We start from the raw sequence: 25596 nt of genomic DNA on the forward strand, positions 1-25596 counted from the left end.
CCTCACTCTACATTCCTAGAGAGAACATGCTGATTTATGTGGACTGTACCACTCAGGAAAGTATTAAACAGAGGCAGCCATCCTCCACTGCTGACCATGGTTGATGTAGTTATATGAAATGAGAGGAGAAAGCAACTGGTACCATTTGACTCTGTGAGAGCTAACATGGTTTGGTAAAGGGCAATGAGCCTACATTTATTTTCAACTGATAGGTTAAAATGCTCCAGTTATGTAGAGTTTGGCTCTCAATTTTCATTCCAACAGGCTTGGAGTGGGAACAGCCAGCACTTTAGAGTAGTTTCTCTATCATTGTTGAAATGCTATTTAATTTTTTTTACCCATATATATCTTTTCACCAGATTAGAAGAAAAATCTTAGTAACTGGTCCATTAAAATAATGTGAAGGTACTTAAAAAAAGAAAATCATGCTAATATTAGCCCAATCAAACAACAATAGTGTTTAAGTTAAAAAAGGAAATTTAGACTGTTGAGAAGTACAGTACACAAACCATATTTATGTTTAAATGCAATACTACAGCTTGTATTTTAGCTTGAAAGAAAATAGTAGCTAACCCATTATTTTATTCTTATTCTGTTTTCAATATAACACCATTTATTTGGTACCCAGTATATAATCTGATCACAGCAGAAGTAGTTTCGTAAGAGTTGGCATTAAGAGCAAGGCTTCCATTGACATTGTACATGCAAGGACTTTTTTTTTTTTTTTTAACTCCCCCTCTGTTTCTCACAATAGGCTTCTAACATTTCTGACATGTGAGGAGTATTTTGCCCAGGGCATGCTTACTGTTCTCCACACATCTGTCTGCTTCTCCCTAATTCCTGGGTGTAGGGACCATAGAGGGAGAGAGAGGATACTGTGTCAGCAGCACTGGGGTAGGGAGGTCTGTCCCACAGTTCACCCAAAGCACCCAGATGCTGAGAGTTGAGGCCAGCCAGACAGCTGAGAACCAGGCAGACTTGAACTCTAGTACTGTCCAGGACCTTTCCACCTTGGCCCAGTATGGACTGAATCTTAGGGAAACTAAGCTGGAGAGAATTCTGGGAATATTTTGATAAGGATCCAGTGGAAAAGGGCTTTAAGAAAACACATGAAAATGTAATGACATTTTATTTGCTTATTGCAAACCTATTTTTCCCCAAGAATACTTTTCTGAAACATTTTCAGACAAAATTAAATAGCTTCAATTTTCCATGTAATCTGAGAATTGTATGGGATTGGATTAGTCTTCTAGTTAGTAAGGACCAAATTGAAAAGTAGATAATCTTACAACAAAATGTACACTTTCAAAATAGAAAGCAAGGTACACATTCAGTACTCTGAACAAGCAGTGCTGTGTAGCGGACAGGGTCCTGGGCGGGAGCCGAGACTGAAATTCTAGGCTGAGCTTGGCCATACCAGCTACGTAGCTCCTCTGGGCCTCATCTCCCTCACACATCAGAGGGCCTGACTAGCTGACCCCTAAGGTCTATGTCAGGTCTATGATTCTATAACTTTATGAAATACCTGAGGAGAAGATACAGCGTCTCTACTAGAGCATACAGGAGATTCTGAGCGGCTGGTGCCTGCAGCGTTCTGAGATGGATTTAATTTTCTGTAAAGGACACACATGTTACATGTTAGAGAGAATTAAAAAGTGCTCATGATGGAAAGCTCACCCTTGTTTCTCTTTCCCACCTTAATGCTAAATAATCATCCACTTGCATCCTTTTTAAAAAAGAAAAAGAGAAAAAGAAAAAAAGAGAACTTACCTCGAGAGCACTGACTCCAATGACCGTCTGTCTGTTTCACTGTATCCAGGCCAGTCTCTCTGAAGCTCTTTAAAAACATAATTCTTTAAGGTATAAGAGAGATCCTTAGGATTCAGATTGGCTACCTGGAATATGGTGCAAAAACAGAGCATTAGATACCTTTGCTACCTCCTCACCTAATACAGGTGACCTTTAGAATTTATACTGAAAATCACACCCATTGGCCCCAAAGGGGCTGCTAATTTTATACAAGCCAGATTTCAATAAATGCTAAAACATCATTTAGGGAATTCAAACTTTATATACATAGCTCAATATTTTTCCCTGAATGGCCACTGCAGCTGTCATATTTCTAATCAAATAGTGTGCCTACATTAGGAAAATGTGGAGGAAGATTTTTTTTTTTTTAATCAATTTTTTAGTTAAAGGAATTTCAAACAGATATACAGTAAGTAGCTCTTCTTCTCCTCGGGGGATACAATCCAAGACCCTGAGTGGATTCCTGAAACCACAGAGTACCAAATCTTATAGTTACTTTCCCCCCACATATACATATTATGATAATTTAGTTTATAAATTAGATAATTTATAAAATTAGTAAGAGATTAGCAACAATAATAATAAAATAGGACAATTATTAACATCATGCTAGCATCACTACTCTTGTGCTTTGGGGCCATTATTAAGTAAAATAAGGGTTCCTTGAACACAAGCACTGCAGTACCACAACAATCATCTGACAACCTATACGGCTCTTAAGTGACAAACAAGTAAGGAACTCACGACATGCTAGATAAAGGAATGATTCGGGAGACAGAGCAGGGGGTACAAGATTTCATCACACTACTCAGAATGGCATGCTACTTAAAACTCATATAAATTGTTTACTTCTCAATTTTCCTTTTAATATTTTTGTACCATGGCTGACTACAGTAAACTGAAACCCCAGGAAGTAAAACCTCAATAAACGGAAACTACTGTATTAACCAACATCTTTATTTACTTCTGGTCATCAAAACCAATACTTGCGTCACAGTAAAAATTCTTGATCACTTGTATTAAGTAGAAACTAAACAGTTCCCAACTGTTGGTTTACACACTTTTGTTGGACATCAATAAAAATTGACTTCAAAAACAGAATCAATTCTGATAACCTTGTCTGCCATATTTTGGATAACCAAGTTTGCTCTGCCAGTTCTCCCAAAGAACCACTTATTTAAAGTCCTTGAAATTCCCTAAAACCAATAGATAGAAACATAAACCCCAGGAACTCCAAATTACTATTATTAGTCAGCTAGTTTATTCCCAGTGTAATTTTGTCTTATCCTTTAACTACAATTCCTATAGTGTTCAGGCTTACATAAATTATGGGTTCACGTGCCAAACCAAAAGTAATTTTTAAGGCTAGGAGAAAGGTATTCTTGTTTGTCACTTCCTACAGGAATGGTCTTTTTTTTTTGAGTTGGAGTCTCACTCCTTTGCCTAGGCTGGAGTGCAGTGGCACGCACGCTCATGGCCACTCCAGCATCGACCTTTTGGGCTCCAGCGATCTTTCTGCCTCAGTCTTCCGAGTAGCCAGAACTACAGATGTGTGCTACACCTAGCTATTCATTTTATTTTATTGTAGAGACGATGTCTTGCCAAGTTGCCCAGGCTGGTCTTGAACCCGTGGGCTCAGGCAATCCATTCACCTCAGCTTCCCAAAGTGCTGGGATTACAGGCTGAGCCACCAAGCCCGGCCAGGAATCGTCTTTTTAATAATTTGACTTTTTTCCTGCATCTTTTTAAAGTACTATCCAATATAATATGATATGACTCTCTCACAGTTCAGTTGAACACTTATCTCACATTAATGTTCTTATAAAACAGAAAATAGTAGGCTTAACTTGAAATTCAAATTTGCAAATAAATTAAAATAGGATACAACCAGATTTCTTGAGGTGGAATAAATAAGTGATTCTTCCATTTTCTATTATCCCTACCCTACAAACACCAGTACCCACTCCATAGTAATCTCTTTTCTGACTTCTCTAATAGGATGGTTCCTCCTTCTTCTCCCTCAGGTCTTTTGTTTCTTAAGTCTTCTCTGCTCATGCCTCCATGTGCCAGAGTGGTCAGGGCCTGTCTTATGCCCTGTTTTCTTCATTTTCCTCATTTAATCCTAAAATGACTTCATTCTGCTCTCAGACTTCCAATATCCAGTCAAGATTCAGCCCCAGCCATCCTCTGAATATCAGACTCTTATATATAATGACCTGCTGACATCTCTCTCCATTTGGATATGTCTATGTTTTCATCTTTTGAGTAGTGTCTATGTAAGACAGAGTTCCTACTTCTCTGCCCCTTACACCTGTTCCTTTTGCCATTCCTCTTCATCTCGGTCACTGGCTCCATTCAGTTGCTCAGGCCAAAAACTTGTCATAGTAACAGACTCCATTCTTCCTGCACTGGCTCCCTATACTCAATCTATTAGCAAATCTTATCACAAAATACACCCCAGTTTGATAAATTGTCTCCACTCTTCACACCAGGTCAAACCACAAACACTTCAAATCTGGATTTCTGCAGTAGGCTCTTAAGGAGTCTCTTTACTCTAGTTCGGTGCTCCCCCAGGCGTTCTTGCCAGAGAAGTCTGTATGATCTTATTAAAAGTATAAATCAGATTACAGCATATCCTTGCTTAAAATTCTATAATGATCCCATCTCACTCAAAATAAAACCTAAGCTCCTTGCCCATGGCCTAGAAAGATCCTCTGGGATTTAACCTCAACCTCCCTCTTCCTTTTGTTCTGGCCTTCTCTACCTAGAACAGACAAACCTCCTCTTCTTCCTGGCCTCCAGAAGTGCTGACTCCTCTTGTCTCTTGCTCATCTTTTCAGTTAAAATGTAACCATTGGAGAGAAGCTTCCCTGATCTGTCCACTCAAAGTAGCTGATCCCTATCCCAGTCCTCTCTACTCCCAACTCTATCTGAAACGATCTCAAGAATAAGCTCCATGAAGGTAGAGATGGTCTGTTGGGATCACTTTGGGATCCTAGCATTGAGAACAGTGCCTATTAGGTACTTCATAAATTGAACTGAATGGGTGAATGTTGAGCTTGAGCCAAATATCTAAGAAAAACATTATTCAGCTTTTTCTAGTTGCTTTTCTGATTTTTAAAATGTACTTTTCCCAGGAAAACAGTCATTCTAAGAAAAAAAGTTTTATCAATATATACCAGTTTAGTAATAAACAGTATTAAACCAAATTTCCTGGAGGATGTTAAGCATTTTAAAATTCAGGCACAGGCTTTCAGGTTTAACTGGAAATTTATTTTAAAAACCTACTATTTCAATAAATTAATAATATCCACATGTTGCTGAAAACTATGGCGTGAGTATCAAATCAGCATATATCTCCATTGGCATAGGCAAAAGCAGCATTGATTATTCTAGGTGACTTGTCTGCCAACTAGTTTGGGACAGAATAACCAATTTTTAGATGATCTGTGTATCCTGCTGCTCTTTTTTTCTCTCATGCTTACTTTTAGTCAGTTTCACAGGAGCACAGTCATTTTATTTTTCTTATTAGCAGCTAGGAATGTTCAGGAAAGGAAACATGTATAATTGGTTTAAGTCAAAGTTCTGAATATGTCTTTGTTTTCTTCCTTGTAGGAATTAAATGAGATCATGCACATGAAATGTCCAGCACAGTTCCTGACACAAGTAGATGCTCACATGCCAGCAGTCTCAGCTCACACTACATATAAGGATCATTAGGGCTTTATACAATATTGGTGCCCAGGACCTATTTTCAGATTCTTGGTTTTAGCTCATCTGGGGTGGAGTTCAGGCACTGGCATTTTTTCAAAGTTGCCCAAGATGGGAAGATCCTCTAGATTCTACCAAATGAGCAACATTAATAAGTCTCGTGTCCCACTTGCTCAGGAACTAAGTATACCTAATGCACATAATCATGCAGCTACTGCCACATGTCAGTTGTAGCCTCTGCGTGAACAGACTCTGCAGGCATTTTGCCCTCTCTAACCTCTACCCAGAAGGTAATTCACAACCTTTCTGAGGATGCAGCTATCAAATGTTCTGAGACTTGTAACCTGACGCTCCCCTACTTTCCTAAAAATAAGACTGAACGCTGAATAAGACTGAACGGGACACCATTCATTCAATCATCCTGTCTTTTGAGCTTTTAAAACCGCTATGTGACTTTTGGATTTATATTAAGTGTTTCCAAAACATGCTCAAAGGATTTAATAAAGCTCCTTAAGAATGACCAAGATATCTTGCGGATTGGCTAACTTTGAACTGCAGACAATGGTTTTAGCTTTTCATAAGATTTAGTATCATGTCTTGAAGAGATAATGAATGAAAACTAGATCTGAAAGTGTTATTTTTGAATAACAGATGAAAAACTGTAAGTCTTTTTATTTAAAAAATTATGAAACCTATAAATAACTTTGGAAATGTTATTACTTTGGAAAAAATAAAGAGATGGGCCACCGTTTACAGTGGATCTGAATGCTAATCAACATTTATGACCTGAAGTCAATTTGAAAAATATAAGAAGTTTAAAAAAACAAAAAGAAAAAATATATAGTAAGTTACAATCTGACAAATCACAGACTTTAACAAAAATAATGGCCTATTTTTATACTTAAGCTTGTAATTATAAGGTAACTGATCATAACTAACACTTGACATATTCCCATCCTTTGATGCAGGTAAGTGACTGATCTTGGCACACCCAGTGGCAGAGAAAGGCAGAGTAATAAAGGCAGTAAAAAGTATGCAGGGTAAGAAACATTCTAAACTGTTTGGCAGGCAAAAATATTCTGGCTTATACCAAACAAAGAATACCACCAGGTAATAGTACAACGTCACCTAGATAAACCAATGAAAGTGAAGGCAATAGCTTTGATGATTTAAGACTAAAAACAGACATCAAAAACTTGTTTACTTTTCAATAGAAATTCAGGGCAAACTTTGTTCCAATTGAAAATAATGCCCTCATTTCAACTAGTTTTTAATTAAATGCTTAAAATAAGATGATTAACTTAATATTCAGAAGTTAGATTTCATATGCCACTGATCAAAATGACCCTGAAATGTCTCTACCTCAATAATAATGATAGTAACAACTTTCTCATAGGAACTTCTAAACTAGAAGGTAAGCAGAAGGACCTCTCTCCAGCTGTCCTCACCTGTTGCAGAATTGCTCCCAGAGAGTTCTTGTCTTTTTGATTGACGCCATCTTTTTGGAGTCGAGCAAGCAACTCAGGTTTCTTGTAGGCCTTCAGGGCCAGTAAGTGAATCACCCTGTCCCTATATGGCCGCTGAGAGACACTGCTGCTGCTGTGTGCCTTTCGAATCGTATTTGCAGGGTTCATGGGGGTTGACCTTTTCCTCTCAGGTACTGCATCTGAAACGGCTTGAGGTGCTTTCCGAATTTGTACTCTTTTCCCTAAGGTCCAGTGGAAACGACATTGTTACATTTGCAAGTTACAATATAATGAACATCTCAGTTTCCACAACTCTGACTTAGGTACTTTTTCACCTCTGGAGAAAATAATGGCCATTTTATTTCAATTTTTACTTTAAAGAGACATGCAAACAGAAAGCATTTAAAATAAATGGCCTAAAATATAAATTAGGACTTATTTTGATGGAATAATTTCTTGGAATACATAGTATAGGTGTATTTTAGTCACTTAGCTACACATGAGTGATATTCACACAAACTGTTAATGACAGACTGGATGTTTTAAGATTGTAGGTTATTTGATATCAAATGAGAATAAAATAATTTCCATGTACACCTGTGCTATTTACAAAACTTAAATTTTATCTTATAGCTGAAAATAAATATATGCCATTTCTAAAAAGCAGACCTGAATACAGTGAGCAGGTGAATGTGAAATATACCTGTCCGACCTCACTAAGAACACACTCTTGACTGAGCTGGGGCATCATGTTAATAATTCACATATTCTGAAGCCACAAGGAAGGAGTAAACATTTGCTAATGATAATCTTTTTCTACAGGCTGTGACAAAAAATAAAACCAACCAATTAAGCAACCAACCAGTCTCAGAGGACCAGACAAGCAGATCTCTCCTCTGTGGTGCTGAGACCATCCAGGTGAGTGAGAGGAATGGAAATGGCACAATGGAGGCCTTCACACAGCTCTGTTTTGACTGAACACTGGGCAACTGAATATTTCTAGGACAGCTGAGTGGGTACATGGCCACTTCCAGAACAGACATGAGCTGAAGTGATCGGTATGTGTGAAGCTACTCCAGACATGGCTGGTCACTAATGACCCCAGAAACCATTCCTCGTGGAAGCACCACAGAAAGTAAAATGAAACTGGGTAAGACCCTCATTGTATGATTTTTGAGGTGGAATCTTTCAGCATCTTTGGTACACACTAAATCCCACTCTAGGCCTTCTGGTTAAAGAGGGGAAAAAACTCATAATGACACACAACATGGGGCAACTACATTAGGAACAAGACTAGCATTTAGAAACAAGAATAAGGATGAAGAGCATAAAGCTGTGGTCTAGGATAAACACAGCTCAGCGGGAAAGGTGCTTTCCTGAAGAGTAATTCTGTTCACTCTGGGCTCCCTGAGACTGGTCCCATGGCTTGTTTTGACCTGACCCTACTTACAGTAAGAGAAAAAGAATGAAAGCTCCCAGGAAACCACCACCAGCTGAGATGTTTCTTTACTATCTGGACATAGCCAATTGCAAATATCAAATCCAACGTTTGCACAACAAAAGAACTCGACATTAAGGGGATCCTGCCTAATGATAAGAAGAACTGTTAAATTAAGTTGTAACTAATGTCTTAGAGACACAGTTAGATCTGGTTTCTGTATTTTTCTTAATTTTAAGACAGGTGAATTAGAGTCAGATGCAAACTGATATTTGCCATGCATCAATTATGTGGGGGCAGTGAGCTAAGAGCTTCATACACATTATCTCATTAAATCTCACAGTAATCTAAAAAGGTAGACACTGTCCCATTTCACAGATGAGAAAACTGAGGTTTTTTAATGGGATACATTCAAATAGTAAAGGGCTTGCGTAGCTTTTGGAAGGTTCTGTAATTTAATTAATGCCAAATTTCCTCCTTGTACTTCTTTGTGGGAAAAGTTTTAGGAACAAAATGTGTATTGTTGCTTCATGGCAGGCCCTAAACTCATGAGGTCAGAGCCGGTACTGCTTTGTCCACTAGCAGACCATGAGACGGTATTTGATGCCTAAGTGAATGACAGCAAGAAAGTGAGGAAGGAAGGGCAGGAATCAACTTAATTCGCATTCTTCCACCTAGCCAGGCACACCCTGAAATCTCTAACATGGCCAACATATGCTTTCCAATCCACTGTTTCTTGGCTGAAATGGTGTTAACAAATAGTATGATTCCTTGATATTTTAAAAGGAATTTGTAAAAAAAATTAAGGTCAGGATCACAAAAGTTTAGAAAATCCTATACATTCCACATTCCCCTCCCCTTTACTGAGTCTTGCAAAAAAAGAAATCCGTTTAACTCACTCTTCTCCACAAACAACCCCTGTAACCATTAACTGAGTATGAAGCCCTTCTCCTCCCTCTATCTCTCTCTCCCTCTACCCCCACCCCTTCCTTCCTTCTCTTTCTCTCTCTCTCTGAAGGAGGATGGGCAGAGACTGCTTTTTAGCTAAGCTCACACACACTAGGACTGGTTATTTAGAATAAATTCACGCAGGAAGGCCAATAAAAGTAAAAACAGAGATGACAGTACTGCCACTGTGTTCCAGGTGCCCCACCTCCTCTGGACCTCTAATCTACCTCTGATGCTTATCTCAGGAGGTCTCCAAGCTCTCCTGGGTTTATCCCCAGCCCTCTAAGGAGCAGGCAAAGGACTAATAAGAGAAGTTCCCTTTGTCCTTAAGAGGGATGTAGGTATGAAGTCTGACAAGAAGTTGACAGTCTGATCAGGGAGAGGAGAATTGGAACCTTACTTGGGACCACTGCTAGGCTGTCACCTGCCATAAGCTGCCCACCCTCAAAACAGTTACTTCACCCTTTGCCTCATTTTTCTTTTGACAGCCAGTAATGGGATAACCCATTTCACTCAAATGCTTCAAAGAACAGCCACACTAGGCCACTGAAGAAAACTCAAGGATCACTTGCTTACTACCTCTGCATCCCTTTTGTGCTACTCAACAACAAAAAAAGGAGTCCTCTGAATTAAAGGAAGATAGGCTATAGATGAAGAAAACATAAATACAGGATGGAGATGCTAAAAAAAAAAAAAGCAAAGTAGGAAAATGTCAGGTTCAAAGTGGGCAGAAGAAAGGCTTTGCCTTTATTTTTTATATTTGCTTCAGAAAAGCCCTTTTAATAAAGCCTATGGGAGAACCGAATTCTCTTCCCAGACCCAAGTGCTAATCAATTCCCTGGGCCCTCTATATAAGGGCAGCAGTGGGTCTGACAGGTTGGGTAGTCTGGGACTATAGCTAAACCGTTGTTTCATAACAAAGAGTCCAAGTCTAGCTTCTCCATTTAAAATGAGATGGTGAAAATATTCATCTCAGTCTAATAGCTTTGAGTAAACAATCTGAGAGGAAGAAGTTAAAACAGTCCATCAGAAAGAGAGTAGGAACTGCAGCTGCCTTCTGCAGTTGTTTTTCTGTTCTGTAGAACCTGACCAAAAGCCTTGGCAACACAGATCCAAGGTTTTAAAAACGTCAGCAGGCTTGTGACGATGACACGACTCTGTCATGGTTAAATACATAATCCATTGCAAAGGAATTCATCACCACTATTCGGCATTTGTGATCATGTTTTCAACAGGTTTTCTACCAAAATATGTATAATTAACAGTCACAAAATGTTAGGACCATAAAGATGTTTAGATGTGACTGAGTTCAAGCATCCACTTCTTTTAATATCTGAGAAAATTAAGATGTTTGGTGATTGGTCTGGTTACTCAGACATGTGATAATTTACCAAAAATAAGGAGGGTGAGGGAAAAAATGAAAACAGAATCCAAGATATTAGATTGGTTGGGTTATTTTATACACCTAAATACTAGTACATGTAAAAATTAGCAATTCAATAAAATTCCAGAATTCAGATAGCAGTGAGCAGACGTAAGATACTTATAAACTAGAAACAGTGGTGATTAGAAATTTTTTTAAACAAAAGGAAGGGATTATAATACAACAATGTAACTACTGATAAAAATGTTTTGATTAGAAGCAGAAATATTACTGAATAAAATTGTTTTCTAGGTTTAAAAGCCTGTAAATAGTCTTTGGTCTCTTCAGCCCCAAAGGGGGTCACAGAAGCTCATGTTACCAGGTGATGAGGCCAGGAGACCCCTAGGAGCACAGTCTCTATTCCCTCAAGCTGGACTTGTGCCCTAGTCCAGCTGTCAGAGACCTGGCATCATGCCACAACCGCCACAGGGGGACTGGCACTGTGTTCACTAGCCTTCCACCCAGGCTGACACTATTGAAAGAAGCCTTACACTACAGATACCTTAAGCTGGCACAGATGAGTTTTTGGTGTCATTTTATATAATATAGTCAATTATGATCTAAATGGATATTTCCTCCTATCTTAAGAAAAGCAAACAACTTGTTAATGAAGTCATACCCATATCATTTGCTACTTGCTGACACCAACAACTCGGTATGTGAAATAGAGAGAATCATGACCCTGTTCATAGGATGATTATGAGATTCCAATGAATAATTACATGTGAGGGGGCTAACCAGTGCCTTGTGTACAGCAAGCACTCAATAAGTGCTGGGTTGGTCATATTAGTACCAAAGGGTAACTGACTAACATTTTAAAGAACCAAACACGAGACGCTGAGAGGAGCAGAAGACCCAAACTGAGTTGCCTAAAAGGAAAGAAACATGGGAAAAGGGCTGGCCGTGGATAAGGGTCAAAGAAAAAGATCAAAACAGACATAAAGTACATTAAAAAATCAAAACAAACATAAGAAAAGCCGATGGGGATTCTTGAGTCTTTTGCTCCCCCATATTCTGAATGAATGAGAGTTTTATTACAGGTAGTGTACCCAGTTCTGAACTCTGAGGTGAGGAGTTGGAGACTGTCCAGAGGACAGCAATAAAATAATTAAAGGGTTGGGATACAGGCCATATTAAGAAGTGTCAAAAGGAGCTGGGGTTATCTGGCCTAGAGAATAAAAGGCTGAGGAGGTTAATGACAAGATGTAAGACCAGAGAAGGACACTGTGCTGTGACAGTGAACAGCCAGGTCACTGAGGACAAAGTCAAGAGGAAAAGGCTGACAGACTGTCTGAGCTGGCAGAGACTCCTGCAGGGTTCCAAGAGGAAGCTAGGTGTGGAGGGGTGGCCAAGTCTTCTTAGAATCGTGGAGATGTAACTCAGCTCACATGTAAACTTCGATAACCTCAAGTTTCCTGCAGTCACCTCCAAAATGTATATAAATGATTTGGAGTACCTGTAAGAAACTCTGGAAATTCTAAGATTCCCAGTACCATTAGGAAATATGTGGTCTGTGGAATTGTGGGTGTTAAAAAGTCTGTTGTGCAAGCTGTAAATGAACTGCACCTAACCCCACAAAAGCAAACAAAAACACAGGAACACAGAAGACACTCAGTGGGGAGGTGCAGTCATCATTGCTGATTTTCAAGCTTTAGAATAAACCAATGTGAGAGTTTTCATCTAGTTATACTGGAAGAAAAAAAATTATTTTGATGGTTTGAGTCATCTATTCCTTTGTCAAACACCAATTTGTCTCACTGTTTATAGAATAGTGATCCTGGGCAGAGTAAAACAACACTTTCAAAGCAACAGGGCAGACAAGTCATAATTTATACTTAAATGCAAGTGTGGCAGATCTTGTACATTTTAAAGACAATTTGAGATTTAGCTTACTAGCCCAGAAAATTAATTAAGTTATGTTGAGGGTAAAGGAGAAAGAAAGGAGGTTGAAAGTTGTGACCTCACTCAGCAGGAAAGGGCAGGTGAAAAATCTCACTACAGGTGACTTACTGGGCAGGGAACTAGGTCCCATAGGTATAGACACCTGGGGAAGCCATGAATTGTTGTTAAGCCAAACTAATGTATCTAAGCTAAGCACCAAGTCCCAGGAGCACTGGCTTTGTTCCAAAGAAATACTTATTAAAGACACTACTGGAGTTTCTCAAAGCTGAATGTACTGCAGCTGGATCAGTAATGAGAAAATACAGAAATAGAATTACACCCAGCCTTGGAAAGACGTTGGTTAAGGGATTTGGTTCTTCAAGAAACTTTTTGTGGGCATTTAAGCTTCAATATCAATATCCTTTCATCATGTACTACAGAGTGACTTGTGTTATTAAACTGATCAAGCCTCGAAGAGTTCTTCCTCACTCCTGATAACTTTCTCTGTTGCTGTTAAAAATCAATGTGAATTGACTAAAAGTTGTCAGGGTCACAGTTTATCAAAGAGACACTCATCCTGCCAGTCTTGTTTTTAACTTCCCTTCAATCTGATAGATATAGGAGTGAGCTGAGGATAAAAATGATGGGATGGTGGGAAAGGTTCTCTGTTTACGGATAGATGGCATCACCTTAATGCTTTGTTATAATGCTTTGCTATGAGCATTTTATACTTTTCTAACAACAACAACAAAAATTCTTATAAAGATCCTCTGAAAATGTAAGAAAAATCTGCAACAATGAACAAGGTTATCAACTCATAAATTCCACTAATAGATTTTGCTGTAAAAATAGCCATACAATAGGGCAAAACAAGAACCATACTGTCCACCACTGAAATTACATCATCCAGAAAACACAACGGTACCACTATTACAACTTAATGTGGTACCATGACCAGCTCCTAGTATTTATACAGTAATAATAAACATCCAACAGAGTATTTAGGGTTTAGGAAAACTGTAACATGTTAAAATCTGTTCTTAAATTTACTAGCAGTCTGATGAGAACAAATGGTTTTGTTTCTTACGTGTAATCCAAAATGTTCTGAAAACTAATCTCTATGTTTTCATTAAGTTAATATTACTGGTATTTACCTACAGTGATCTTGAATTACTCCAATCAATCAGCAAGAGGGAGAAAGGTATCTATACAAACCTACATACGGTCCGCCGGGTTTGATAACTTTTGTGCTTCGGTTGCGGGATTCCTCCTCTGCCTGGGTCATTCTTTCTCGTGTCATCTGATACGAGTCGTTTGTTGCACACACTGTAATTTTATCTTGTATAAATCCCAGGCAATTGAGCTGGGAGGCTCCAGAGCTGTCAAGTAAGACAGCGGCTTTGTTAGACATGACCCTCATTTTGCACAATAAAGGCAAGCAAGAATTGTATAAGCCTAAAATCAGCATTCCAAATAAGTCTGCAATCCTAATATAACTAATATTAACTTTTCAATGTAAAAATTATTTAAAATATTTAAATTCCTCTCTTCTTCATTTCAATTTTTTTTTTTCAAATTCTGCATATATTGAATGTAATGAACTTTCAGAGACCAAATCCAAAAATTTTGGGAAAAAAAAAGTCAGTATTTGGAGTGAAAGCCAGAGCTTAACGGGCATTGTAGTTTTACTTTCATTTAACAGCTGTTTTGATTTTTTTATTTTTCTGGGACAGGGTCTCACTGCATCACACAGCCTGGAGTACAGTGACTTGATCATAGCTCAATGCAGCTTCAAACTCCTGGGTTCAGGCAATGCTCCTGTGTTGGCCTCCTGAGTAACTGGGTCTACAGGCACGCACCACCATGTCCCGTTGATTTTTCTGATTCTTTTGTAGAGACGAGGTCTTGCTATGTTGCTCAGGTTGGTCTCAAACTCCTGGGCTTAAGTGATTCTTCTGCCTAGGCCTCCCAAAGTGCTGGGATTGACTATAGGTGTAAGCCACCACACTCAGCTATTTGTAACAGTCAACTACTTGTAAGAATTAGCCACATTAATATGAGAAAGGTTAAAAACCTCACTTTTAGTGAAACCACAATGTGCATGTTTAGAACTGACTAGATAAAATGAATCTACCACAATTCTTTTGATTTTTAATATGGTATTACTTTTAAGGCTAAAATGCTATAAGACATTAGAGCTTATTTTAGCATTATTAATCCAACGTTTCTGAAAGTATTTAGAATTTGTATGTACCACTTTGTTAAATCTCTATATAAGTTGACTTTTTTTTTTTTTTTGAGTTGGAGTCTCACTCTGTCGCCCAGACTGGAGTGCAGTGGCCGCTCCTGGCCACCACAGCCTCAACCTGCTGGGCTCCGGTGATCCTTCCGCCTCAGCCTTCCAAGTAGCCGGAATTGCAGGTATGCGCTACCAAGCCCGGCTGATTTTTTGATTTATTGTAGAGGTGAGGTCTCGCTGCCCAGGCGGGTCTCGAACCCGCGGGCTCAGGCAATTCACTCACCTCAGCTGCCCAAAGGCGTAGGATTACAGGCTGAGCCACCGAGCCCGGCTAAGATGACTTATTTTTATAACAAATGTTGAAGAAAGTTCAAGGCATATACTGATTTTTGCAGAAATATTTTTAAAACCTTTACTGAATCATGAATATTAACATGGACCCAGAAGATGGCTGTTTCAAAGAAATATGCTAATATTAGGAGGATCAGGGTAACAGCCATAACTGTTGTTTTAAATATAAATTACTATAACCTTAAAACAAACAGGAATATAAAAGTAATGAAAGTGACACTACAGGCTCTGATCCTCTATTTCCAATTTTAATTGGACGTAGCTATTGTAATACTAAGAAATAAGTGTTGATCAAATTTTTGTAAATTGCTAATAACTGTCTTTACAAGTGGTATTTTTTAAAAATTCAGTTTATTCATCTCCCAAATATTTATTGGGCAGGGATGGCATGCCTGGCAATGTGAGAAGAATAGAGGCTGTGACAAGGACCAAGGTAGACATTGTCCCTCCTTCAAGAAGCTCTATAATGGGTGACAAGGATGGGCCAACCGGAGATTACAACTCAGGGAAAGTCCAGGAAGGACTTCCTAGTAAGTGATGCCCAAACTGATCTAGAAACTCATCTGGACAAATTGGGAGGGAGGACTGAAGTGTTCTAGAGGATAACCAACCTGGGCAGGCCCAGGAAGAGCAAGGAGAAGGTTTCCATATTAGCTGGAGAATGCTGGGATGGACAATTAGAGATGAGGCTGAAGAGGGAACAGAAAATACATCACATAGAGCTTTGTGGATCCTGTTACAGATTCTGGACTTTATCCCAAAGATAACATTTATTGAAAACAGGGGAGAGAACACATCTCATTTGTATTTTTTGAGACAGCTCAATCTGGATGGAAATTAGACTGGGAGGAAGGGAATGCAAGAGGAAGAGCCTAGTTAGGAGGCTACTGACTGATGGCGTGAACCAGTGGAGGGCAATGAGAATGCAGAATAGACAGACAGTGAGGAGGCAAAACTGACAAGATTAGTTAGTGATTAGCCATGGGGGAAAGAGAGGGAGGGCAGTTAACCATGTCCAGGTTACCAGGTAAATAGGGCTGCCATTTAGTGAAACACTGAATACAGGGCAGGTTACTGATAGTGTTGGGTGGAAGAAAGCAAAGTTCAGTGTTGAAGATGGTGAATTTGAGGGAATGAGGAGAAAAGGCGTCTTAGGAGAAAAGGTGTCTCACAGGAGAGAACACTCTGAAGAACACTAATGTGTTAAAAAGTTAGGCCAGGCACGGTGGCTCACACCTATAATCCCAGCATATTGGAAGGTTGAGGTGGGAGGACTGCTTAAGCTCAGGAGTTTGAGACCAGCCCAGCAACATACCAAGACCTTGTTTCTACAGAAAAAAAAAAAAAAAAAAAAAATCAGGCCGAACTGGGCGGCTCAGCCTGTAATACCAGCACTTTGGGAGATGGAGGCAAGTGGTTTGCCTGAGCCCGCAGGTTCGAGACCAGCCTGGGCAACTTGGCGAGACCTTATCTCTACATAAATTAAAAAAATTAGCCAGGTGTGGTAGCGTGCACCTGTAGTTCCGGCTACTTGGAAGGTAGAGGCAAAAGGATCACTGGGACCCAGCAGGTTGATGCTGAGGTGGCCATGAGCATGCTACTGTACTCCAACCTGGACAATGGAGTGAGACTCCAACTAAAAAAAAAACAACAACACAAAAAACCCCACAAAAAATTAGCTGGGTGTGGTGGTGCACACCTGTAATCCTAACTACTCAGGAAGCTCAGGCATAACGATGACCAGAGTCCAGAACGTCAAGACTGTGGTGAGCCACGATTGTGCCACTGTACTCAGCCTGGAGACAGAATGAGACCTCTACTAACAAAAAAAGAGAAAAATAACTAAATAAAGAAACAGGAAGAAAAGAACACATGAGACCAAAAAGCCATAGCCAAAGAGGCAGAAGGGAAACCAGAAGAGTACTATGCCATGGAAGCCACTGAAATAGATGCTTTAAGCAGCAGAGTTCAAAATACTAAGAAACCAACGAGCATCTACTGGATTTAGGGGCAAGGAGGTCACTGTCCCCTTGGGGAGCAATTTCTGGGGAATGGTGGTTACTGAAGCCAGACTTTGGGCAGAGGACTGTAAGGAAGGTTGTTGTTTTTATTTTCTTGTTTAATGAAACAGACTTGAGTATATTTGAATGCCATAAGAACAATGAGAGAAAAATGGGGAGAAGGGAAGGAGCAGGGAATGGGAGGAAGTGACCGCAGTAGAGCGAAAGTCGGTCTGGAGGAAGGAAGTTTGTATTTTAACTTCTCTCCCTATTATTTACTAGGCAATGTACATGGTGAGAAAAAGTTAAACCTATTGCCAGTTGTGATGAAGTTATGGTTTATACCATTTAAAGTCAGCAAACAGATCTTTTTTTTGAGTTGGAGTCTTGCCCAGGCTGGAGTGCAGTGGTACACTGTTGATGGTCACCGCAGCCTCGACTTGCTGGGTTCAGGTGATCCTTCCACCTCAGTCTTCCAAGTAGCTGGAACTACAGGCATGCACCACCATGTCTGGCTAATTTTTGATTTGTTGTGGAGAAGAAGTCTTGCCAAGTTGCCCAGGCTGATCTCAAACCCCCAGGCTCAGGCAATCCTCTCACCTTGGCCTCCCAAAGTGCAGGGATTACAGGCTTGAGCCGTTGCACCCAGTGGCAAACAGATCTTTACACAAAAACAAAATGGAACTAAACCCTGTAGGTAATATGAAACTCTCTGGAATTCGTAACTCATCCTTTCTAATCCAAGTTATCTTGAAAGTTTAAATACCTGGACAAATGTGTCTAAGTATTCCTGCAGTCTTTCGCTAGCCTGGTTCACTGCTTCCCATGCGTGAGTGTACATTACTATATGCTATTTGCCCCAAACTACACATTTCTACTAAGCCTATGAATGGGTAGGAATTAAGAAATTTTTGAAAGGCCATTTGGACTATGAAATTTCTTCCATTTATGTGAAAAGTGAGGTGCAAGAAGGTTTAAAAATGTAGGTAAGAAAGGAGACCAGTTAATTGGTATTTGTTGAACATGTATTTACTGAGAATGTATTTTGAGCTTAGCCAGGGCCTCCCTCGGGGAGTGTGCACTATTGTCAGGCAAGATCCAGGGGAAAAATGGAATGAAATTGAATAGAAAAGTCAGCCAGATTACAGACAGATTTGTTTGCCAGGTTGAGGACTGAAAGTTTGTGTCCTTTTGTTTTCATAGTGGCAAATTTCAAATTATACCCAAATGACACCCTTTTATAAAGCACCATGGATTACCAAAGGGTTACATTTGCCCCAACTTTCTTACAATAGCTGCTTCAGTTTTCTTGTTGCGTCGTGTATAGTTTTGTAAGTGACCTTAAGTCCTTCTCCAAACAAGGAGGGTGGAAATAAACACACAGTGTTTATGATGTAAGGATAAAGCTGTATTACTTATGGTGATATGACTGGTTTTGAAAAGGAAATTAAACTCCTTAATAAGGGGACATAGTTCAACGGTGTCAAAATGTGCTCACTATAATAAAATAACTATCTAAAGACAAGCACCATAGATGATGACACCACAACTAGAAATTAATGTGACCTATATGGTATGCAAAGAATACTGGGTTGGGGGTTAGGAGGGCTCAGTTCTCATTTGGCCCAGCCACTAACCAACCAGCTACAGAAATGTGAAGAAGTCATCTGTAACATGAAGGGGTTGGCTCATACCATCACCAAAGACACTTATACTTGGAGATTCTATAATATATCACAGTGCCATCCAACATACTTTCTGAAATAGTGGAAATATTATATATCTGTGCTGTTCACTATATCAGCCACATGTAGCCACTGAGAATGTAAAATGTGGTTAGTGTCCATGAGCAATGAAACTTTAAATTTTATTTAACTTTTATCAATTGAAATGTAAATAGCCGTATGTGGCCAGTGGCAATCACAATGGACAACACAAAAAAGTCTAATAATCTAGAATATTTACAATTTATACCAAAAAATTAAGTTTGAAGATAATTTTCAAAAGGAAAATTAACATATACTCAGGTAAAATGGCAGACAGATAAAACAAATAAAAAAGTACTTATTCACCGTAAATGGGAAAAGAAATTTAAAACTCTTTCAGTGAAGTGGCTCATTTTGTATTCTGCCTTGTGTGCCTGCTCAGTGCTTGCACTTTCTAGTACCACACAGATAAGCCACAGAGAGGAACTGGCATGGGGTCCTCTAGGCCAGTGTCAAAGTCTTACACACTAAGGAAATGAGAGATCCCAAATCTCTATCCAGGGACAGAACAAACTCCCCCTACTCAAGGGCCCATTCTTTAATCAGAAACAACCAAAGCAAAGAAGAGGAAAACAAGTGGCCTATTGTTCACAGAGGATCTAAGTCGATAAGGGTTCCATGGTACCCAGGGTTGTGTATTCTTGTCCCCCTCCTCCTTTTGTTTTTTAATCGGGAGAAGAAGAAATTGCTAAACTGGGGTTAATTTCTACTTTCCATGCTGCTATGGAATCAAGATTTAAAAAAAACTCTCCCTTAAAACAAAGCTTGAACAGGAAAGAAGAAAGAGGACATGCAAGATGTATGTTTTCCTCCTTTACCCTTGAGTGTGATCCTCCAAGCTATAAGGTATTCTTATTTAAATGCAATCAATAAAACCTCCTTAAATCCTCAAATTGTCTTTATTTTTTTTAAACTCTGTTTTATAGATAAAAAATATTTCCTGCACTTTAAAAGCCCCCATGAGGTTAAAAATCTTAGAACTACTGTTACTGTATCCCAGTGACAAATATAATTTTAGTATACAGTAGGTGCTTAATATTTTTCCAATAAATAAATGAGCTCTGCAATTCAATTTAGTAAATATTTACAGAGTAACTACTAGGTATTTTATTAATTTTCTAAAACCTCCTTAAGTAAAAATTATCCACCCTTCCGCATACCTTGAAAAGCACTTACCTGGAGAATGTTTGCTGGATGCAGTCAAAGCTGCCCTGAGGGTTGTCTTTGCCCACATTTGACAGGTAGAAGTTAAAGTTATGAACTTCATTGAGAGGATCATTTTTGGGAATTTTGACAAGCTAAAAGGTGGGGGGAGAAAAATACCTCAAATTATAAATGTGACACAGAAGAGCTTATGACTGACTTACTGTTTTTTCAAGTGATAATAATTTTATACCCAAGTTGCCCTGATATGCATTCTTATAGGAATCTGGCAAGCATGTTTATGAACTCACCACATTTTTTATTTCTATTTTCTACCCTTAGCTGTCAGTAGTCACTTCTATTAGTTTTTGAGAGGAACCCTCTTAATTTCAAACTAGCAGATTATTGCAGTTCATATGGAAGCATTATTAGTCAACTTGCTAAAAAGCTCTTCCTCCTTTGAGCTACCCAAGTTTTGTCTTTGGCTTCCATGACCCCTAATGAATTGTTTCTATAGGTTCAAGTGGTCTCTGAGATATATCCCAATCTTTTGTTCTCTTAGTAAAAAGACATTTCATTTTCATTCTGGCGTCTTTGGGTAGTATCCTGAAGAATAACTAACAGCATAAGGCTAGTGCCATGATTACATACACAGGCAACATGCAACTGCTGTACGGTTCCATTATTCACCCCCATTTGTACAGAACAGGGTTACAGCCTACAGTGATGGTTCTGCAGGTTCTGCAGGTAGCTCACAGATAGGGCCAGGGAACACTGTGTAAGCGGCAGATGTGTCTTCTACATTTCTTGCTCAATGTCTGGTTTGCCTAGTAGATGGGAAGCTCCCTGAGCAAAAGGGCAAGGCTGCTGGTGACGACTGAGGCCCTGCATCAGCCACATTTCTGTACATGGTAGGAGCCTGATAAAGGTATGTGAACCACTGGAATATTCTTACTGTCCTTCTACTGTTCCACCCCTCCTATTGCCTGAAGCCCTTCCTCCCTTGGGTCTGCCATGGTGTTAGGTGATAATTTAAAAAAGGATTCATTGGCAAGAATTTCATATACACCTTCCCACCTCCAAAACACAATCTCAGTAATTTAGTATGCAAGCAGGGAAGAAGAATAATTCTCATTCTTCTCCTGCTGCTAAGAATGTATGTGTGTACATGCACTCATGGATGTGTTTGTGAGCATGGATGACCCTTGCCCTTGTTCTGTCCCGCAGGATACCCTGTAACCATTGACTTGCTCAACCTAAAAGACTTCCAAACCTTGATCTACAGTAAAGAACTGGAGCCAACCATTCCTGCTCCCCACCCCCGAGAAAGAAAGCAAAAAAAAGTAAGAAGGGAGATAATTTGCAGTATCTGGCACACAATAGAGACATAATAACTATTAGTTGAAAGGATAAATAAACAAGGGGAAGAAGTAAGAAGTAAAAGAAAAACACCTTTTCAAGGGAGATTCAGAAGACTCATGTAGAGTCTTCTTATTGGGTGTGCAAACTCGGCGCCTTGTTAGCACACACACATTGGGGACTCCTTCATACTAAGGCAGCAGGGGAGAGCAGAGCAAAGGAATGCTTGCATCAGACACAAGAGAACATGAAGTCCACCTGCACGTTGGTGTCACATCACTCGCTGATCTGCTATTGTTTTTGTGAGAAGAGCAGGGTTCTGCATTCAGACAGGAGCCTAAAGCCTCCCTGAGGCCTGGGAAGGAGGTGGGCAGGTAAGAAAGGCATGCATACCTGACTGAAACCCCCTCCCCAGCCATGATTCATCCACTTTCCCTCTGAACCCTCCACCTAGACCTGCAACACCTGATCAGGGAGATTGTCCAAGGGGCTGAGATCTCATTTCGGTATCGGGCCTTGGCTTCAGTTTAGGTCTGAAGTCTTCCTTTCTGGCAGCTCAGGTTTGGGATTACAGCAATGCTTTATCCCTCAGAGTATGGAAGACTGTCCCACTTGGGGATTCTAAACTGCATTTGAAAAAGTAGAATCATACAGTTTTTTTCTGTTTTTCAAGAGTGACTAGTTTGTACTCAAATTGTGCAAATGTACAGTAGTCTTTCACTGAAAACTTCTGGCTTAATTACTGGGGTTTTTTAGCTCCAATGTCTGCTAGATAGAACATTACATGTTCAGCTGGTAGCAAACCTTTATATTACTTAAATGTGGATTTTTCCTTTCTCATTCTCCAAACCACTCAATCTTCCAAACTTTTTAAGTAACATTTATACTTTTTAAAAATAAAAAATTATCTTTCTATACATTTTTCACTTTATTTTTTAAAACACACAGATAATTAGAGTCTAGCCTAATTTAGATAGTTCAATAACAAAAATATCTGGTATGAATTGTTTTTTGTATACACCCCTCACACTATTACAGTGTGAGTGGACACAGAAAGCTTTCATGTTCTTGTTCTTTAAACATCTCCTGAGTAGAATTAAAGCTACAGATTATATATAAATACATATAAAATGTGTGTGTGTGTGTGTGTGTGTGTGTGTGTGTGTGTGTGTGTGTACCAGAACAGGAAAGAATCAGCCTGAAAAGATAGTTAAAAAAACAAACAAACAAACATAACCCATGCTATGTATCCACCAGATTATTTTGAAATTTGTGTTACACATACATTTTTAATCCAGTCTACTTTTGATAGGCAGCATGGTTGGTTTTATGTTTTTGCTATTGTGAATAATGCAAAATTATGAACTTTGGAGCAACTTGGATGGATTTAGAGTCTGTAATACTCAGTGATACTCAGTGATCTATCTCAGAAACAAAGAACTGAGTACCACATGTTCTCACTCATAAGTAGACCCTGAACAATTAACATAACACTATAAGAAAGGGATTGGCAGTAGTGGGAAACTGACAGGGGAGGAGCGGGGAGCACAATTCATCAATAAGGGTACCTGATCTCAAACCAGGTGAAGTAGAGACCAAAGTGAGGTCCAATCTTTACCTGTACAAAGACTATTTATGTACCTAATCCTGAATTGTACCTCACATCTTTAAAATACAATAAACTAAACAAACAAACAAACAAAAACCCCAAAACAGTAGTTCTCAACAAGGGGCAATTTTGTCCCCCAGAGGACATCTGGTCTGGGATAATGCTATTGGCATGTAGTGCAAGGCCAGAGATACAGCCAAACATCCTACAAGTACACAGGACGGTCCCCACAACAATGAATTACCTGGTACAAAATGTCAGTAGGGCCATGGCTGACAAATTTTTAATTAGAAAAGGTAGGACATTCTCTTAGAAGAGAAGTCAGAATTTTGGATTCATTGACTTAGAAGTCAATGGAGAAGTGGAGGGAAAAATGGTATTTTATTTTATTTTATTTTTTTTTTTAGTTGGAGTCTCACTCTGTCGCCCAGACTGGAGTGCAGTGGCTGCTCCCGGCCACCGCAGCCTCGACCTGCTGGGCTCCGGCGATCCTTCCGCCTCAGCCTTCCAAGTAGCCGGAATTACAGGCATGCGCTACCACGCCCGGCTGATTTTTTTTGATTTATTGTAGAGATGAGGTCTCGCTGCCCAGGCGGGTCTCGAACCCGCGGGCTCAGGCAATCCGCTCACCTCAGCCTCCCAAAGGCGTGGGATTACAGGCTGAGCCACCGAGCCCGGCGAAAAATGGTATTTTAAGTGAATAAAGTATCCATGTTATTTCAAATATGGTTTTCCAGAGCAGCAGCATGCAGATGGTATGGGCTGCCCTAATTTCAAGTTTTTTGAGAGCAAAGTGTTACAGGCATATTTTATATCTTTAAAATTTCAAAAGCTTAAATTACACAGTCTACAGATTTAGTACATCTAATTTCTTGATGATGGTACAAATTAGATACAAAGCATGTTTGTATCAATATTCAAGTACACTCTTTTTTTTTTTTTTTTTGAGTTGGAGTCTCACTCTGTTGCCTAGACTGGAGTGCAGTGGCCGCTCCCAGCCACCGCAGCCTCGACCTGCTGGGCTCCGGCGATCCTTCCAAGTAGCCGGAATTACAAGCATGCGCTACCACGCCCGGTTGATTTTTTGATTTATTGTAGAGATGAGGTCTCACTGCCTAGGCGGGTCCGAACCCACGGGCTCAGGCAATCCACTCACCTCAGCCTCCCAAAGGTCAAGTACATTCTTAAGAATGAAATGCGGCCAAGCGTAGTGGCTTACACCTGTAATCTCGGCACTTTGGGAGACTGAAGCAAGAGGACTGCCTGAGACCATGGGTTTGAGACCAGCCTGGGCAACTTTGCAAGATCTCTTCTCTACCATAAAAAAAAAAAAAAAAAAATTAGCCAAGCATGGTGGTGCATACCTGTGCTTCCAGCTATTTGGAAGGCTGAGGCAGAAGGATCACCTGAGCTCAGCAGGTCAAGGCTGTGGTGGCCATGAGCGTGCCACTCCATCCTGGGCGACAGAGTGAGACTCTGACTTAAAAATAAATTTACAAAAAAGAACGAAATAGGTAAACAAAGCTGTGCTCATATTTACAGCTGGTAAGGCTGTATAACAGCTTGACCCATGGGCAGGAAAGCAGGAGACTTAGGGAAAGAGCAGGTAATGTATGATGACTAGGCCAGTCAGGCGAGAGGGGCTCAGAACTAAACTGTGGGGATCTCAGAGTGGATCAGGGCCTGTGGGACTGCTGAAGGCCAGATCTAGAGTGGGCCTCAGACCCTGTCTAATCTAGAGCCATTTCAGAGAGCTAGAGTTGCAGGAACTTGTGGATACCATCACCTCTCTGATATACAGGAAACTATTCCACAGCCTGTCTAGATATTCCTTTCTTCCAAAATGGTTATGAAGCATTTGCTGAAGAACTTGTCTTCGAATTTATGGACTATGAGGAAGGGGAAATGAAAACATACTGACTGCTACTGGTAGGCCTAGTGTCAGCTTTTGGGGACTGGGCTAACCACCATGGGAAATAAATTCTGAGGTCTAACTACAAACTACCCTGGGAGAATATCCCTCTGTGAGATAGAAACTTCTCAATTTTAGTAACAGTGTTTCATACTTTTTCTACAGGTCAGAGAGAATAACACTCTAGTTAAAGACTTACGATTTTGAACGCTTAGCTAAAAGCCTTACAAATAAAATATTTTAAAAGTACTTAAAAAAAAAAACCACTGTGATGCCAAACAGTTTCTTATTCATGATGAAGAATATAAAAATATACCACCATGTCTCAGCAAGTGGAAAAGCAGATTTTAATTTTCATTCCAAAAATGAGAGACTGAAAATCAAAGGCTTAGGACCACAATCCACAACCCTCCTTCTAAACTCGTCTGTCTTCGATAAAAAGCTACAAAGAAAAAGTTTCAGGAAACTTTGAGACATTTATAATTAACATAAACACTGTATACCAAGATGTGTAAGTCAAAGCATCTAATTATTCTCAGAT

General features: G+C 39.6%; 1 protein-coding gene across 1 annotated transcript in view; it reads right to left on the reverse strand.

Moving 5' to 3' along the window:
• The window catches only part of ELL2 (elongation factor for RNA polymerase II 2), a 78002-nt gene that overhangs the window by 13498 nt on the left and 38908 nt on the right, over positions 1–25596 (reverse strand). Inside the window, exons 3-7 of the mRNA XM_008052202.2 lie at positions 20209–20330; positions 13892–14055; positions 6969–7228; positions 1771–1895; positions 1526–1613 (exon numbers count right to left, since the gene is read on the reverse strand). Of these exons, the coding sequence (XP_008050393.2) occupies positions 1526–1613; positions 1771–1895; positions 6969–7228; positions 13892–13976 (558 nt within the window). The 5' untranslated portion in view covers positions 13977–14055; positions 20209–20330. The remainder of the gene's footprint in view (positions 1–1525; positions 1614–1770; positions 1896–6968; positions 7229–13891; positions 14056–20208; positions 20331–25596) is intronic.

This window comes from Carlito syrichta, unplaced genomic scaffold, assembly GCF_000164805.1.
Source record: "Carlito syrichta isolate Samal-C Ts95f unplaced genomic scaffold, Tarsius_syrichta-2.0.1 Scaffold262834, whole genome shotgun sequence".
Classification (NCBI taxonomy): Eukaryota; Metazoa; Chordata; class Mammalia; order Primates; family Tarsiidae; genus Carlito; species Carlito syrichta.